A 15,912-nucleotide genomic window follows, 5' to 3' on the forward strand; every position below is an offset into this window, starting at 1 on the left:
AAATAAATGGGATAACGAAGAAGCAGATAATGATGATGATCAGATTAGAGTCATGAATATATATTTATATCTACTAAAATTTTTATATACGCATATAAAATTAAAATTTTAAACACCCCATCGGGTCAACGACCGCGGGTCCGAACGCGGTCTATATAAAACCGCATAGTGATGCGCAAATTAGGTTTTACCGGTAATGATACATCGGTTTATCGGTAAAAAAATCTCTTAAACTGATTGACAGTAATAATAGTACAAAAAAATTACTTGCAATAAAACGAAAATCATTCTAATCCAACGGCCATTCACACAGCGCCATCTAGTCTTGGAACTCAACTATGAACTAGACTTTGGAATTCACCGGGAAATTATCATGATGTTTTCCAGGAAGAACTGTATGGTATATGCTAACTATTAGGCACATTGATTAAGAAGAAAAAGTCTAAACCATCACATTTAAAATAAGTAATCATCTATCCTTCAAACAGTGCGGCTAAGGCAATTTGTTCACTGGTGAAGTAATGGAGTGATAAGTTTTAGGGTACAATGGGGCTGGCATGTACTTAGATGGTACAAAATCCCTAAATTTAAAAAGAAATAAAAAAAAAGTAAGTAATCATGTTGCTAAGTAACAGTTGATATGTAACGTGCAACTGAATCAGATAAAGAATCAATTATATTTGCTGCTGTATATATTCCACTGAATATCTCCATCACTAACCCCATTACCAGCAATGTACCATGTCAGGTTGACCACCGAGCGGTTTCCCCTGGAAATTGTGGTAAATTACTATTTGCCAATATGTGCTGACTTGACTTCATACTCATCTTATCATCCTCCACTGGTGCTTCGCCAGCGTAAACAGTTAGCGCAGACGGGAGCAAAATTCCATTATCATTCATAAAAAACAATACAATAAGGCTCAAGAGTTTGTTTGTGTGTTTAAACAAACAAACTCTAGAAGTGGAAGGGAAATTTAAAAAAAAATTACTAGATAAAAGTCATTTTGGTCCTCCGAAATGGGGTCACATGATAACGTAATGTCCGTAGTGCTGTTCATATTAAAAAATCATTTATTCATGTAGGACATTTTAGCTGCTTATGAACGTCAAATATATCTTTATATATATATAAAAATTACGTATCACATTGTTTGTCCGCGGTGGACTCCTAAGCTACTGAAACGATTGCAAATTTGTGTTGCACATTGTGTGCAATTTGATCCAACTTGAAAGATAGGATAGCTTACATCTCAATTTATAGTCGCAATATTATTTCAAGAACCTTAGCCAGAACAACGCGTGGCCGGGTCTGCTAGTTGTATTATAATTTTTTCCCTACCGTCCAGTTCAGTACAGATTCAATTGAGAAGAACTTATGTATATATGCGACTGTTACCACTTACCATCAGGTGGTCAGCTTGTTAGTATTCCCATTTATAAAAAAAAACATGAATATTTATTGGCAAAAGAAAATGTTAATAAATCACACATATAGTGATGGGGTCATCATTCAAATTACCGGTTATTATTTTTATAATATTAATGAGAAACCGGTTAGAAAGTCGCCTTTTGCTTTTTTATGTAATTGACAAATAAAGTATTCACGAGTAAAACGGTATTGGTGTGTATGTTTTCTATGTATATTATGTATGTAAAAAAATCTAAGTATTTATGTCAGTTGTCTAGTACCCATAAGTTTGTAATCTTGTTAAGTTATTGTCAATTTTTATGTTTACTTTGTTAGTAATAGTTTAGAACTTAAAGTGCTCTATCGTCGTCGTCGATCTCTTATTGTATTAATTTACTAGTAAAGGCTATAACAGAATAGCAGAGAGGGTGGACTCACTGCCCCCACTGAGTTATAGAACGTTTTGTCTCCTTCTTTATTTTTAAATTTCATTTGAGACATATAAAAATGATTATTATTATTAGAACGCTCTGCTTACCCTGAGACTAGATGGCGCTGTATTAGTTGTCCAGGGTTATTTATTTATTTTCCAAAAAAATGTGCCTAATAGAACTGTCCTGAAATATTACTATTACTTGTCCTAATTACTCAAAAACTTCTCCCGGATAGGGTAACAGTAATCGGAGATATATTTTTGGGAACGACCGGAAGCTGATAGGAGCACAGGATGTCTCGATCCGTCATTACGTGGCTCATTACTAATACTAAAGGATGTATGTTGACTCATTAGGAATTCATCCAATGTAAACAATTACGAAGAGCGGTTAGCATGTGACCAATCATTTCTACTTTGAGCGGTACAGTCCTGGTTTATAGTTTCCCCATAATATAATGTAATGTAAATTAAACTGTATTATCTGATTTAGCCTCTTAGCTCCCGCTGCACCTACAAAAATATCTATCTTGGGCCCCTAAGCTAGATATTTTTTACTAGGGTAGATTTAGGGCAGAATGGGATTGTTATCAATGTGGACTAATAACCCCATTGCTAACACGGTACCATGTCAGATCTACCTCCACGCAGTACACCCTTGAAACCATCTTGGCAAATTAGTGGTAAATTTAACGTGGATGGATGGAAAGTGAGAGGAAGTGAGAGGACTGCCGGACTGAGGGATGGACTGTGTGAAAGGTGATATGTATCAAAGGAGAGTAAGCTCAGATATGACGGCCGATAGGGATCAATGAAGAAAGAGGATATACTTCGCCGACTCCAAGTAATGGGATGAAGACCGGAGTACACTTAGGGTTAGGCAACCTAGACACGTCCCATAATATTTAAAACTACCAAACACAAACTATATGTCAAGACTGAAAAATAGCCCCGAAATGACAATTTACCCTAGGGCCAGTTTTCTTTATCCACAAAAGAAAAGACAATAAAATCCATAGTTCTTTTTAAACGTCCCACCGACAAGAAAAATAATGGATCCCTTCAAATATTGCTCACTACATACATTATTCCTTGTCATTCTACAGTAGGTATTGCATTACAATACCTTACATAACATTAGGTGCATCTGTGAATCACTCACTACCTAACAAGTTAGTCATTCTGCCTACTCTTTCTACTCGGATCTCTCTGTCACACGAACATTTACAAAGTTTATTTATTTTCTTATTGAATTAGAGTGGCAAGCTGGACCCGAAAATGATGTTTATTGCCTCAATATTGAAATAATACAGCGTTACTAAAATAAAGTGCTAAAGACTATAACCAAAGCACCTTGGTACATTGCCATTCTAGAGGACTAAGATGTCATGCCTCTTATCCTGTAATCTCACTGTCTATTTTAGCCTTAAACCGAATTACAGCTTACAGAACCATAGGTTTGGGTCTAAAATAGGTTATATTTTAGGAAATTTGGTGTCATCAGCTACTAGTCGCAGTCAACTCTAAACTTCCAACTATATTCGAACTCTATTTAATGTCTGATGACGCCTCGTGTCGCAATATGGGTGTAGACTCAATAACGGTCAGAATTTGATCACTAATAGAGGTAACGCTTCCAGCAGCGTTGGTCAGGTCTCTGCACTGTATATTTATGATCAAAGCCTTTCTTGATGAAAAGACTTTAAATTTTATCCAAGCTCTATTCAATGTAGGGTGATGACGTTGAGAGACGAAACACGTGTCGTAATATGGTTGTTGACTCAATCGCAGCTTGATCACCAATAGAGCAGGTCGTAACGCTTCCAGTAGCGATGATCAGATTACTAAGATTTCCGCACTGAACATTTATGGTCTCACACATGCTAATGGTAGTGGTGTAGAACAAAGATTTTCTTCCGTATGTACGATTTTTTTTTGCTGGTTCCCAAGTAATCAGACTACAATGTTGGCAATGCTTGTTAATATTCAATGCCACGTGGGCAGACCACTGCGACATTTGCTAACACGCTTAATGCATAACTATAATATTATAATTAGCTAATTGACCTTATTTATTAATCTGCGATTCGTTTTATTAAACCACGTATCTTATACTGGTTGATATTTCAACCTAGTTTTGAGGTTAAATCGGGCACATCACTATTAGGCTGTCGTAAATCAAATAAAATAAAAAATAATTTATTCAGGCATTTCAGCCACTTATGAACGTAAAATATTTTGTATTAATATTTTTCCCTACCGTCCAGTTCAGTATACAGATTCAATTGAGAAGAACTGGCAAGAAACACAATTGATGTCTTTTTTTTAAAGCAGTTTGTTAAGATTCTTATATACTATAGTTCATCGTAAATTTAATAGTATTTTAGGATCGGATAGGATTTTTTTAATGGATAATGGAATGGTCAGATCAGTTAGGACAACGTGGTGAAATCAGTAGGAATTAGAAAAAAGTGGTTTCCTACTGGAAACCACTTTTTTCTATATACTTATTTCTCTTTTTTATATCTTGATACATTATTAACAATAGGTGGCCCTATAGTCCTAGTCCTATTAACCAACAAACAAGTCCATCCAAAGATTTTTTTATGATAATGGAATGGTGCTCCCGCTTGCCCTATGCTGGCGGGGCACCAGTGGACGACGGTAAGATGAAAATGAGATCAGGTCAGTTTGCCGATCGTGACAAATTCATCAGGAATTTATCACGATGGTTTCCAAGGGGAACCGCGTGGAGATCAACCTGACATGGTACATTGCTTGCAATGGGGTCAACAGTCCACATTACTAACAATCTCCTTCCCCCCCAGGCCCACGTATCTGGCTACATTGTCATCAATAGGCCCACTAGTCCTATTTACTAACAATACAAACTTGTAAACCTTCGGAATACGTTCCTGGTGAATTTGTCACGATAGCCGAACTGACTGACATGTTCATCTTATCATCCTCCACTGGTGCCCCGCCCGGGAAAACCGTTAGCGCAGGCGCGCGTACTATTCCATTATCACTCTTAAAAAAAATGTTTTGGGGATTGTTGCTAACAATGTACCAAGATAGGTGGACCTACACACAGAATTACTGGAAAGCACTTTTTTTCTAATTCCTAGTGAATTTCCCATGATATCCTAACTGACCTGAGTTGTTGATCATGTCATCATCCTCCTGATCTGAAGACTGATCGTCTACAATAGTACGTCTGTCTCCAAACTGTATCGGTGGAAGGGTGAGATAGTATAGGCCAGTGAAATTACAGTGTACAGACATTTTAATTCTTTCAGAATAGTTATCCGTAGTGTCATGTATATAGGTGACGATTACAACTTACCATCAGGCGGGCCATCAGCTGGCCTATCATTCCAATTACATAAAAAGCTGTTCAAAAAGATTTCCTTTGTCTACACCGCGGACCGTTAAAAAAAGCAGAACGAATTCTAAAACTTCGTACAGTCATTGAACAGTAATAAAAAAGTAAAATCTGCACCAAAGAGATCATGCTACGTCACTAGTGAGCGAGTCTTTCATATTTTTTTTACAAAAATGACCAAAGTTGAGTGAGAGGGGCGTTATAGGTAGAATATCATTCTCTAAAATTCTCAAGTTTAGACATTTTAATATCAGTTTCTATCCCTTTTTGTGCAAAATTATTTCATAACTTTAATAAATGAATTTGTCACAAATATGAGAGTTAGTAACATGTTGCATAGGCTCGCGGGGCACCAGTGGAGGATGATAAGATGAATATAAAATTAGGTCAGTTTGCTTATCGTAGCGAAATCAAATCACTAGGAATTAAGTACGATGGTTTACACGTGGAGATCGACCTTGCATGATACATTGCAAGCAAATACAATGTTCACATTGTAATAATTATTAATAAAATATTTCAAATAACAACATATAAGGAGTCATAACATAAATATGTAATAGGTATTTAATTAGAATTAATAAAACGCAACTGAAAATTAATATTACGGTTAAATTTATCAGTATCGTAAAAGCTGGTTTTATGAAACGGTAATTTTGGTACAATGCACAACACTAGGGCTCAAGGACCGATCGAAGGTTAATACCTGTTCGACCCGTTACTGGTAAAAAGAAAAAAGTAAAAATGAACTTTTCACTCATTGGTTTCGTGCAAAAGAATAATTCCATACAGCCATCAGCTGATTTATAACATTACGTATTACATTCGAAAGGTGCTATAATTACATTTTAAGTATTTTATTTATCCAAACTCACACAACAACAAGGCAATATATACAGAGGAAATGTTTATATTACATTTATAACTATTTAATTCAATGGAGATTCGATATTACACTTAAAATTATAATTAACAAAATCATTGTTAGAAACGTAGTAGAACTTTCTAAACCATAGACGAGAACGAACGAATAACACGAATAAAAACGTATTCGTGGTGAAATCTAAACATATGGTAGTAACTGCAGCTAACAAAGGCATACCTTATTTTAGTCGCGCAAACAGATTCCGTCCAACTCCAATAAAAAAACACCTACGCTATAATATTACACTCCGATAATCGTGTCTTTTTCTCTTTAAATACATTATTACACTGTTTACTGCAAGTCCGGACAAGCAAATGCCGTCCAAATATGGGTTTAGTAGTGAAATATCACGAAATAGCACAAGAGCGAGCGATATACGCTCACTCCAATCAAAAACTAAAATGTCTGTCACTTTGTCAGCTGGCCAAAGTACGTTCTCATTGGTAAATCGATGCAAGAGGTACTAAAAAATGTCTCTATCTCGTTCTATCATCATCTGCCATCTCTTTCGCTAAAGGACGACCTTGATTCGGAATTAAGTACTTAAAAATGTTATTTTGAACCAATTTAAACACAAATAAGTATTTCAGAATCTATATTTTATTTAATAAATTACTTGCATTGTGTAGTTTCAAAATTTATAGATTATAGAATAGAAAGTAAAGTAAGTATATCAACAACTCATTGCTGTCAATGTGTGCATTCGGTAGAGCCTTGTCTTGATTGGGCGACGCACAGCTGTTTTTGACATAGAGCTCGATACTGATTAACCATGTCAATAATGCAGTTGCTGTTGTTAAATTAGTTCTTATAATGAAGACCATATGAGTTACTGTTGTAGCAAATTAATATGGTGCGCAACAGTTAGTAGTTTTGTGAAAATTTCACTAGATGGCACTACAAGTACGTTATCAACAAATCAATTATCTTTTGATTAATACAGATATGGTTAATTTTAGGAAATATATTACAATACTTAATTTTACAGACGTATAAATAGTAAATTTTTTACATATTCCCTGTAATGTATTAATAAAAGTTCTGTTTTGATTAATGATTTGGTACAAGTTAAACTTGATTACACTCGGTTACCATGACAACGCTGTGTTTTGACACTGTTATAATCCTACTAAATTAAAAATACTCGAGTTCTGTAACGAAATGTAGGTGATAGGACTGAATTCACTCTTTCCATATAAATATAAATGTCAGGCATTGATTTATTTTCTGTTTGTGATATAACAAGCTTATCACATGTTTGAAAAATTATTGATAATTTATCGCACAAGTATCACAATGGACTCTTTAGACTTATTAGCGAGGGAGGACGAGTTCAAGAAACTGAACAAACAATTGGAGAAGAAAACGGAAAGTTTAATGAAGGAAATAGAGTATGTTATGGTGAGATATAACTCATTTTTTCTTGAACATGAAGGTTGTAGAAAGTCGCAATACTCATTGGATTCAGCGTAGTAAAATCTTAGTTCAATAGAATAAGTACTTATCGTGAGGGAAGTTACCTCCGAACTTCTTACTTTAACAGAGTTTCCAGTAGTCTACAAGTAACGAAGAATAACAGATAAACAAATATTTCGGAACAAGATAAAATCATATAAAAACACGTTAATTACAATAATAGAGATAAGTTTTTTTTTCCTTTCCTTCCTTTTTCTTTTATATTTAAAGAAAAAGGAAGAAAAGTTATACATATACTAATTCCACAGTTTACAGCTTATTGCTATTTCATTTTAATTTAGATTTTGCCTCTTTTCTCTTTACATTTCCTTATCCTCTATTCCTATTTTTATTCTATTTGCTATTCTTACTTTATTGTTCTATTTTAACCGACTGTATAGTCACTGTACATAGTAAAATATGCTTACTTGTGGGGGAAAGGGGATTGTTAGTAATGTGGACTGATGATCTTATTGCTAGCAATGTACCATGTCAGGTTGAACTCCACACGGTACCTCTGGAAACCATCTTGATAAATCTTGGTGACTTTATCACTACGGGCTAACTGACCTGACCTTATGTTCATCTTATCACCCTCCAGTGATGCCCCGCCAGCGTAATTTGTTAGCGCAAGCCAGTGCACTATTCCATTGTCATCTATAAAAAATAATATGCTTACTAGTTATTAGTCTTTGCTACTTTAAAAAAATAAAATATATATAGATAGGTTACATGGATACATTTATACAGACAGACAAAATGACAATACACTCTCTTCAAATATTCAAACATACTATGTTTGCCATACCAGCCAGTCTAGTTGTCGATTGCAAACGTCATTCTAACAGTTATGATAAAATAGAATCATAGGCAACTTCTCTTTGTATTTTGTTTAATTGAAGTAGTTGGAATTGAACCATAGGAAACTATTTTTATTAATTTTTTTATGTAAAAAGATTAAAAAGATCAAATATCCTTGAGCTGGATGAAAGATTTCTAGCTAGCTGAAACATGGGGACCTTGTCAAAGGATTGAGATCCTCCCACGTTTAGTACCAACAACTCACCTGCTTATAGTACCAGTACTGATTGCAGATACCTAAATAACTACCTAAAAAAAAATTTTTTTTATGTAATTGAAATGACTTATTATTGTTTTATAGATTTACTAGCTGACCCTAGCAACTTTACCTGTGTCAGATTGTCTCTGCTTGTGAAGCACTTTTCATTGCAGCTCCCTTCCTATTGACCGTAGCGTATTGTTACAAACATACAAAATAAAAAGTTTTATTAATATTATAAGTGTAAATTTTCCATAATATTAGTTTAATGAACAGGACATTTATAGAATAGAATAGAAAATCATTTATTCAAATAAACTTAATTTAAGCACTTTTGAATAGTCAACAATTTTTTTTTGTAAATCTACCGCTTATTCGGTAAGTTGTCTCATCACAAGAAGAATAAGGAAGAAACTTGTGTGTTGCTCTTTTAAACAATTCTTATAAGTTCACATTTTACAAGTCGAAATGTGTGAATACAAACTACTATTATAGAAATAGAAATAATCTTTATTCAAATAAACTCATTACAAGCACTTTTGAATAGTCATATTTTGATTCTACCACTCATTCGGTACAGATTCATCTCATCTTCATCATTTCTTTAATGTTTCAAAGACATCCTGTACAAAGTTGTCAAGTTACAATAATCCCTTAATATCTCAGCCCTATTATCGGGATACTTAAACAAATACTCCAATAGACTGTTGCTATTGAGTGAAAACCCTAGTCATTATGTATATGTTATACATAATGACTAGGGTCTGCACAGGACACCAACAAAACCTAGCAAACTTAGACCTATGCACAACAAAAATCTGCAGATTATGCAAAACTGAAGAGTAAACGCCACTACACATCCTATGTGGTTGTAGCCCACTCATGCATAAACAAAATATCTCCCTTGGAAAGTATACACTCTATCCTGAGGAGATAAAAACCATCGCTCCTAAGAATATCCATCAATTCTTGTCCCTGATGGGTCTAGGTAGCGAACTTTGCAAAAGGGTGAGCACAGTAGATCTATGCAGGTTGCAGTACTACAGGTCAAAGTATCTGACAATAGCTCAAGCTCTCTATAGCCAAAACCCGATAAAAAAAATCTTAATATTAGTTTCAACCTACAACATTGTTTTACTATCCCTCAACAGTTTAAATAATTATTCTACTAAAGATTTATTACTGTTTATTTTCAGCAAAAGCAGGATTTCTTCACCGAATTCTCACATACTTTATCACCAAATGTGAACAAGAATAATCACAGAAAGCACTCCTGCGATAGCCAAAACCAAGCACCGCAACAAAACAGTACCCCAACTAAATCGATACTTAGAAGAAGTTCAAAACCAACAAAAAATGGTCAATTACAGTCTGAAATAAATTCCAAGATAGGAAATTTAAATCAAAACTGTATTGCTAACAATACACACATACATAATATAGACATTACTAATAATCATATTGGATGTGCAAGTAATTCTACAGGATGTCCAAGTAATTGTACAGGATGGCCGAGTAATAACACAGGATGTTCAAATAATTGCTCAGGATGGCCGAGTAATAATACAGGGTGTTCAAATAATTGCACAGACTGTACAAATCATACAAATCAAATGGCTTGTGACTGTGATTCTTTAAATAAATCTAAGAGGAATGATGATGTCGAATTCTTACATGCTTTTGTATCAGTTAATGTACAAGAGAAGGTGTTGCCGCAGTCTTTTTTAAAAGGTAATAATTTCATGCAAATTCCACATCTATTGACTCTCACAGTTTTGTGATAGTTCGAAGTTGTCTTTTTAACAGAAAGCAACAAAAAGGTTTCAGTGAAATCTGGTTACTATTGTAATTTAATTAAATGTAATAGACTTATTCCGATTGGCAGAAGACTGAGCGACCTCACCGTTCCGAGGATTTGTGTTCGTTGTGTGGCCACTGCAAGCACTCCAGGATTACGTGAGCCGCCGTGTCTTCGGCTTCAAAGCAGCCCCGACAAGAGGGACTGTCTGTAGCACCTATTGTGTACAGGTGTTTGTTTAAGGGACAGTGGCCAGTTATTGCCCCTATCATTATTTTGAGGTTATGCCTGCACACTGCAGACAAATGGCGAGCTGTCGTGCAGCGGATGACATCAGCCTCACATCCCACTACGTAATAACCACGATAGTTCTGACAAGAATGAAGCGAATGAGAAGATGCCTGCAGAATATGATTAATTGTAATTCATATTGGTTTCAGATAACATAAGCATAGAATCTATTTGTAAATTCTTGTCGTCGAAAATCAAGCTTATGCAAGAACAGATGGATAAACTACAGAGCACACTAGACAGTAAGGTAATTAACTAATTAACATTTAAAAACTCAGATGAAAATGTTGAGACTTTTTGGATATCATACATACTATATTATTTCCTCTTGACATTTTTTGGTGGTGGCAATCAAGCATACGGCACATCTGATGGTAAATGGTTACCGTAGCCTATGGACGCCTGAAACACCAGGGGTATCAACTGCGCGTTGCCGACCCTTAAGAAACCTTAATATACCCTCTTGAAAAACCCCATGCTGTAATCTCGTGAGAAAACCACGGCAGGAAGTTCATTCCACAATCTAAGTGTACGCGGGAGATAACTCCTCTGAAACCGCACTGTTCGGGACCACTTAGGTTCCAGTGTGTGGGGATGAATTCCTTGTCGATGGCGAGCGGTGCGATGGTAAAAGGTGGCTGTCGGGATCATGTCGAGCAATTCCTCAGAACGCTAGGGTTATTCTTTTTCAGTTAAATATCGACTATTATACTTTTTTAGATAGCTTATTAAATGAGAAAGTTTTATTAGTTATTTGTACGTCATAATGTTTTTTGAAGTTACGTGGCACTTAAACTCCAAGTACCGTTTAATTTATAAAAAAAAATCGTTTGTGTGTGTATTTTTTTTTTTTATTGGGTTGTTTGGGCTATTGTCAGATGTGTAGCACCTGTAGCACTGCGACCTACATAGATCTATTGTGCTCGCCCTTTTCAGAGTTCGCTACCTAGACCCGTCAGGGACAAGAATTGAAGGATATTCTTAGGAGCGATCGTTTTTATCTCCTCGGGAAAGAGTGTAAACTTTCCAAAGGAGATATTTCGTTTATGCATGAGTGGGCTACAACCACATAGGATGTGAAGCGGCGTTTCCTCTTCAGTTTGGCAGAATCTGCAGATACTTGTCGTGCATAGGCCTAGCTTAGCCATATGCTTGTTCAATTTGCAGTGTCCTGTGAGGGCCCTAGTCATCATGCATATGTTGTTTTTACTCAATTGCAGTAATCTATTGGAGTATTTGGTCGAGAAGCCCGATATAAGGTCTTTTGAATGTATTAATCCTGGCATTTCTTGCCAGTGATTCAGTGCTTCTCGTTTGGTTATTAATTTGAGATGTCCCAGTTTTAGGCAACGAGGCACACCACAGAAGGGTTCGGGGCCCAGTTGGACGGTTTTTGCCCCTAACTTGTGTGTGTATCACAGCTATTACTTATTAAGCATTCATGAGTATGGTGAATTATTAAAATTAGGTCGGAAGACATTCAACAAGCCAATTTTTTTTAATAAAGTTGTAAAGACGCTGTATTGGATATTTATTTAAAATCACAAAATTCGGAATAACTCCAAAACTATTAACTTTAGGCCAAACATATCATCATCATTGCCTTGCCTTTATCCCATTATTTGGGGTCGGCGCAGTATGTCATTCTCTTCCACTGCTCTCTATCAGTCGTCATATCTAAACATACTCTTCTTTTATTCATATCATCTTTCACACAATCCATCCATCTTTTCTTAGGGCGTCTCCTCCCTTTACATCCATCCACATTTAGGCCAAACATATATAGGGTCAAAATTATTGCATTTGAGCTCCTCTATCTCGTGCTGACGGGATTACGTCCGAGTTACCAGTAACCCTGTAGAATCGATAGAACACACAAAGAGAAGCGAAGTCTCGCCTCAAGCTAAGTGGCTAGATGCCTCAGAAAATGCAATAGCATATGCTGATAGTCTACATTCTCCCTAATTGACTTTAAAATTTAATCTATATTTTGTAATCTAAATATATATAACTCAAAGGTGACTGACATAGTGATCTATCAACGTACAGCCCAAACCACTGGACGGATCGGGCTGAAATTTGGCATGCAGGTAGATGTTATGACGTAGGCATCCGCTAAGAAAGGATTTTAATTAATTCTACCCCCAAGAGGAAGAAAGTTTGTATGAAACTTTGTCAATTTTAAACCGATCGGGTTGAGACTTTACATGCATATGCGCTAACGGTTTACGCGCATGATGGTAGAGGCGTATATATAAGATGAGCATGAGGTCAGGTCAGTTATCCCATCGTTACAAATTTATCAGGCATTTAACACGATGGTTTCCAGGACCGCGTGGAGGTCGACCTGACATGGTACATTGCTAGCAATGGGGTTATCAATCCACATTACTAACAATCCCCTCCCATCCAATAAAGATCATTATATTCTTAAATTTTTTCTTTATTTCTTTTTCAGGCAGCACAGTGTAAAATCCACCTGACGGTACAAGCGGAGCTAGAAGGCGAACGTATGTCGTTGTTGAACAATTCGCAAAACTGCCGGGCGGCGGCAGCCGACGCCAGGGCCAAGTGTACAGCTATGGAGAACAAATTAAACGTATGTAAACATTTATATATTATTATTGGTTTTTACGACCTCAGTGGTCTAGCGGTTCAGCAGACTGATTTACTTACGATGATCGCGGGTTCGATTCCTCGCACGGCATAAACATTTGTATTCATGAGTATAATTGTTTGTATCGGTCTGGGTTTTTTTATGTATATTATGTTTGTACATAACATATCTAAGTATTTATATCAGTTGTCTAGTACCCATAATACAAGCTCTGTTTACCGTGGGACTAAATGGCGCTGTGTTGATAGTCCAGGTTAAAAAAACAATTTTCCAGAGGTATTTTTAATAATATTTCAGGAAAAGGACAGACTATACAAAGAGCAGAGAAGCGAAGCAGACAAACTGTTGTCGGAAGTAAAGCGACTGAGAAGCAAAAATGCTAACCTCGAAGCGAAGTGTTCAACGCAAGAAGAGACTATTGAGAATCAGAAGCAACAATTGGATGTTGCGAAACGAAGTGAAAAGGTAGTAAAATCTATACATATAAATAAAATTTGAGTGTCTGTTTGTAATATTGAAATAACCGTTTTTTAACGGTACATACGCCAAAATAACATTTTTTTACAATTTTTGTCTGTCCGTCTGTTTGTTCCGGCTAGTCTCTGAAATGGCTGGACCGATTTTGACGTGATTTTTTGGGAGGTAGCTGATATAATAAGGAGTGACTTGGCTATGTTTATTTTAGAAAATAAAGTTAAATTCCACGCGGACGAAGTCGCGGGAACAGCTAGTACATAAATAAAATATCGCTATTGGAGGAGGCAGGAGACTGAGCGAGTATGACATTAGTTTACCATCATTACTCTCACATCTTACACTATCTCGCGGATACACCTGCGTTAAATTTCAATAAAAAAAATATAGCCTATATGTTATTCTGGCGCATAAGATATATTACTGTAAAGTTTCATCAAAATCCGTTCAGTAGTTTTTGTCTGAAAGAGTAACAAACCTCCGTATACACAAACTTTCGCGTTTATAATATTATTCAGATGTATCAACTATATTATTGTAAAGTTTCATCAAAATTCGTTCAGTAGTTTTTGCCTGAAACAGTAACAAACAACAAATTAGTGCTGGTTGGTAGTTTGTATTCACACATTTCAACTTGTAAATGTAAACTTACAAGAATTATTTAAAAGAGCAACACACAAGTTTCTTTCTAGTTCTTCTTGTGATGAAACAGCTTTCCGAACGAGTGGTAGATAAAAAACAAATTGTTATGACTATTCAAAAGTGCTTAAATTAAGTTTATTTGGAGAAGTGATTTTCTATACTATTCAATGCCTATTTTGTTGTAGGAATTCCGAGATTCATCCCGGAACCTCTCAGCATCCCACCAGAACGCCATCTGCCGACTCGAGGAGAGAGTTAAATTGTTAACAGCGTGCATAGAGAAACAGAAATCTCTCATAGACAATTTACGTCGGCAGAACGCCATCTTGCTCACAGAGGGAGCTGTAAAGGCCCTGGAGAGAGAATACTGTAATTTTTTGACACAGGAGTAATAGGTTTTATTTATGTACCATACGTTTATGGTATGGGTTCTATAGAGTCATTACGTCAATGCTTTAAAGAATCAAATAACCTCACAGTTGCCTCACAGTACATTTATGAAAATATTATGTATACAAGGAAATACTTAGATAGTTTCAAAAAATTTAAAGACTGTACAAGTAGAAACTTACGCAATAAAAATAACCTAATTTTACTTAAAATAATGTAAATAATACTAATGACATAACACCAGTCACTTTAATGAAAAGGCTCAAAATATGTACACACACACACGTACATACACACACATACATATACATACACAAAGCACTTACTTGGTTTCGGCCCGTAAGTATGGTATACGCCACAAAACGTAAAAAACCAGCAAAATTTGAGAAAATGAAACAATAGTGAAAATAATAATAATAATCTCGGGACAAATCACACAGCGCCATCTAGACTCAAGTTAAGCTAGCTAAAGCTTGTGTTATGGGTACTAGATAACTGATACAAATATATAGATATTTATTTTCGTAAATACATACATATTATACATAGAAAACATACAAACAATCATACTCATGAATACAAATGTTGGTGCCATGCGAGGAATCGAACCCGCGACCATCGGTCGTAAAGCGGTGTGTTAAACCGCTATACCACTGAGGCCGTCTAAGAAATATAATAATTGTGGAGAAATAAATTATATATTTAATTATTTTTATACTAATTTACTCTTATATAAATACTTAATTGATAATGACGACCTCGGTGGTCTAGCGGTCTAGCACACCGCTTTACGACCGATGGTCGCGGGTTCGATTCCTCGCACGGCACAAACATTTGTATTCATGAGTATGATGATGATGAAAAAAATATCTATGTATATGTATCAGTTGTCTAATGCCCATAACACAAGCTTAACTTGGGTCTAGATGGCGCTGTGTGAATTGTCCTAAAAAAACATATTTACTTAATTCTTTGGGTATTTATCATTTTGACTCTAATGAATTAGTGTTATTTGGTAATTTGTATTCACA

General features: G+C 35.6%; 2 protein-coding genes across 2 annotated transcripts in view; one reads left to right on the plus strand and one right to left on the minus strand.

The window, feature by feature from the left end:
• LOC131855290 (atos homolog protein A) overlaps positions 1-6,577 on the minus strand; it is a 76,187-nt gene extending 69,610 nt beyond the window's left edge. The window contains exon 1 of the mRNA XM_059206543.1: positions 6,332-6,577. The gene's annotated coding sequence lies outside the window, so the exon portion shown is untranslated. The remainder of the gene's footprint in view (positions 1-6,331) is intronic.
• An 803-nt stretch (positions 6,578-7,380) lies between these two features.
• On the plus strand, positions 7,381-15,500 carry LOC131855322 (uncharacterized). The gene is made up of 6 exons (XM_059206577.1): positions 7,381-7,555; positions 9,866-10,400; positions 10,908-11,005; positions 13,217-13,357; positions 13,673-13,840; positions 14,677-15,500. Exons 1-6 carry the CDS (start codon positions 7,409-7,411, stop codon positions 14,881-14,883), a joined length of 1,296 nt encoding a protein of 431 aa, XP_059062560.1. The 5' UTR covers positions 7,381-7,408; the 3' UTR covers positions 14,884-15,500.
• Positions 15,501-15,912: the final 412 nt, after the last annotated feature.

The sequence above is a fragment of the Achroia grisella genome, unplaced genomic scaffold (genome assembly GCF_030625045.1).
Source record: "Achroia grisella isolate CSIRO2021 unplaced genomic scaffold, CSIRO_AGI_Agris_v1 utg1360, whole genome shotgun sequence".
Lineage (NCBI taxonomy): Eukaryota > Metazoa > Arthropoda > Insecta > Lepidoptera > Pyralidae > Achroia > Achroia grisella.

Bases quoted from the DNA above. Each gene is read 5' to 3' on its own strand.
- LOC131855322 (XM_059206577.1), top strand. From the start codon at position 7,409: ATGTTTGAAAAATTATTGATAATTTATCGCACAAGTATCACAATGGAC. The intron at 13,358-13,672 runs GTATGTAAACAT...ATAATATTTCAG, and splicing joins CTATGGAGAACAAATTAAAC to GAAAAGGACAGACTATACAA. The intron at 13,841-14,676 runs GTAGTAAAATCT...ATTTTGTTGTAG, and splicing joins TTGCGAAACGAAGTGAAAAG to GAATTCCGAGATTCATCCCG.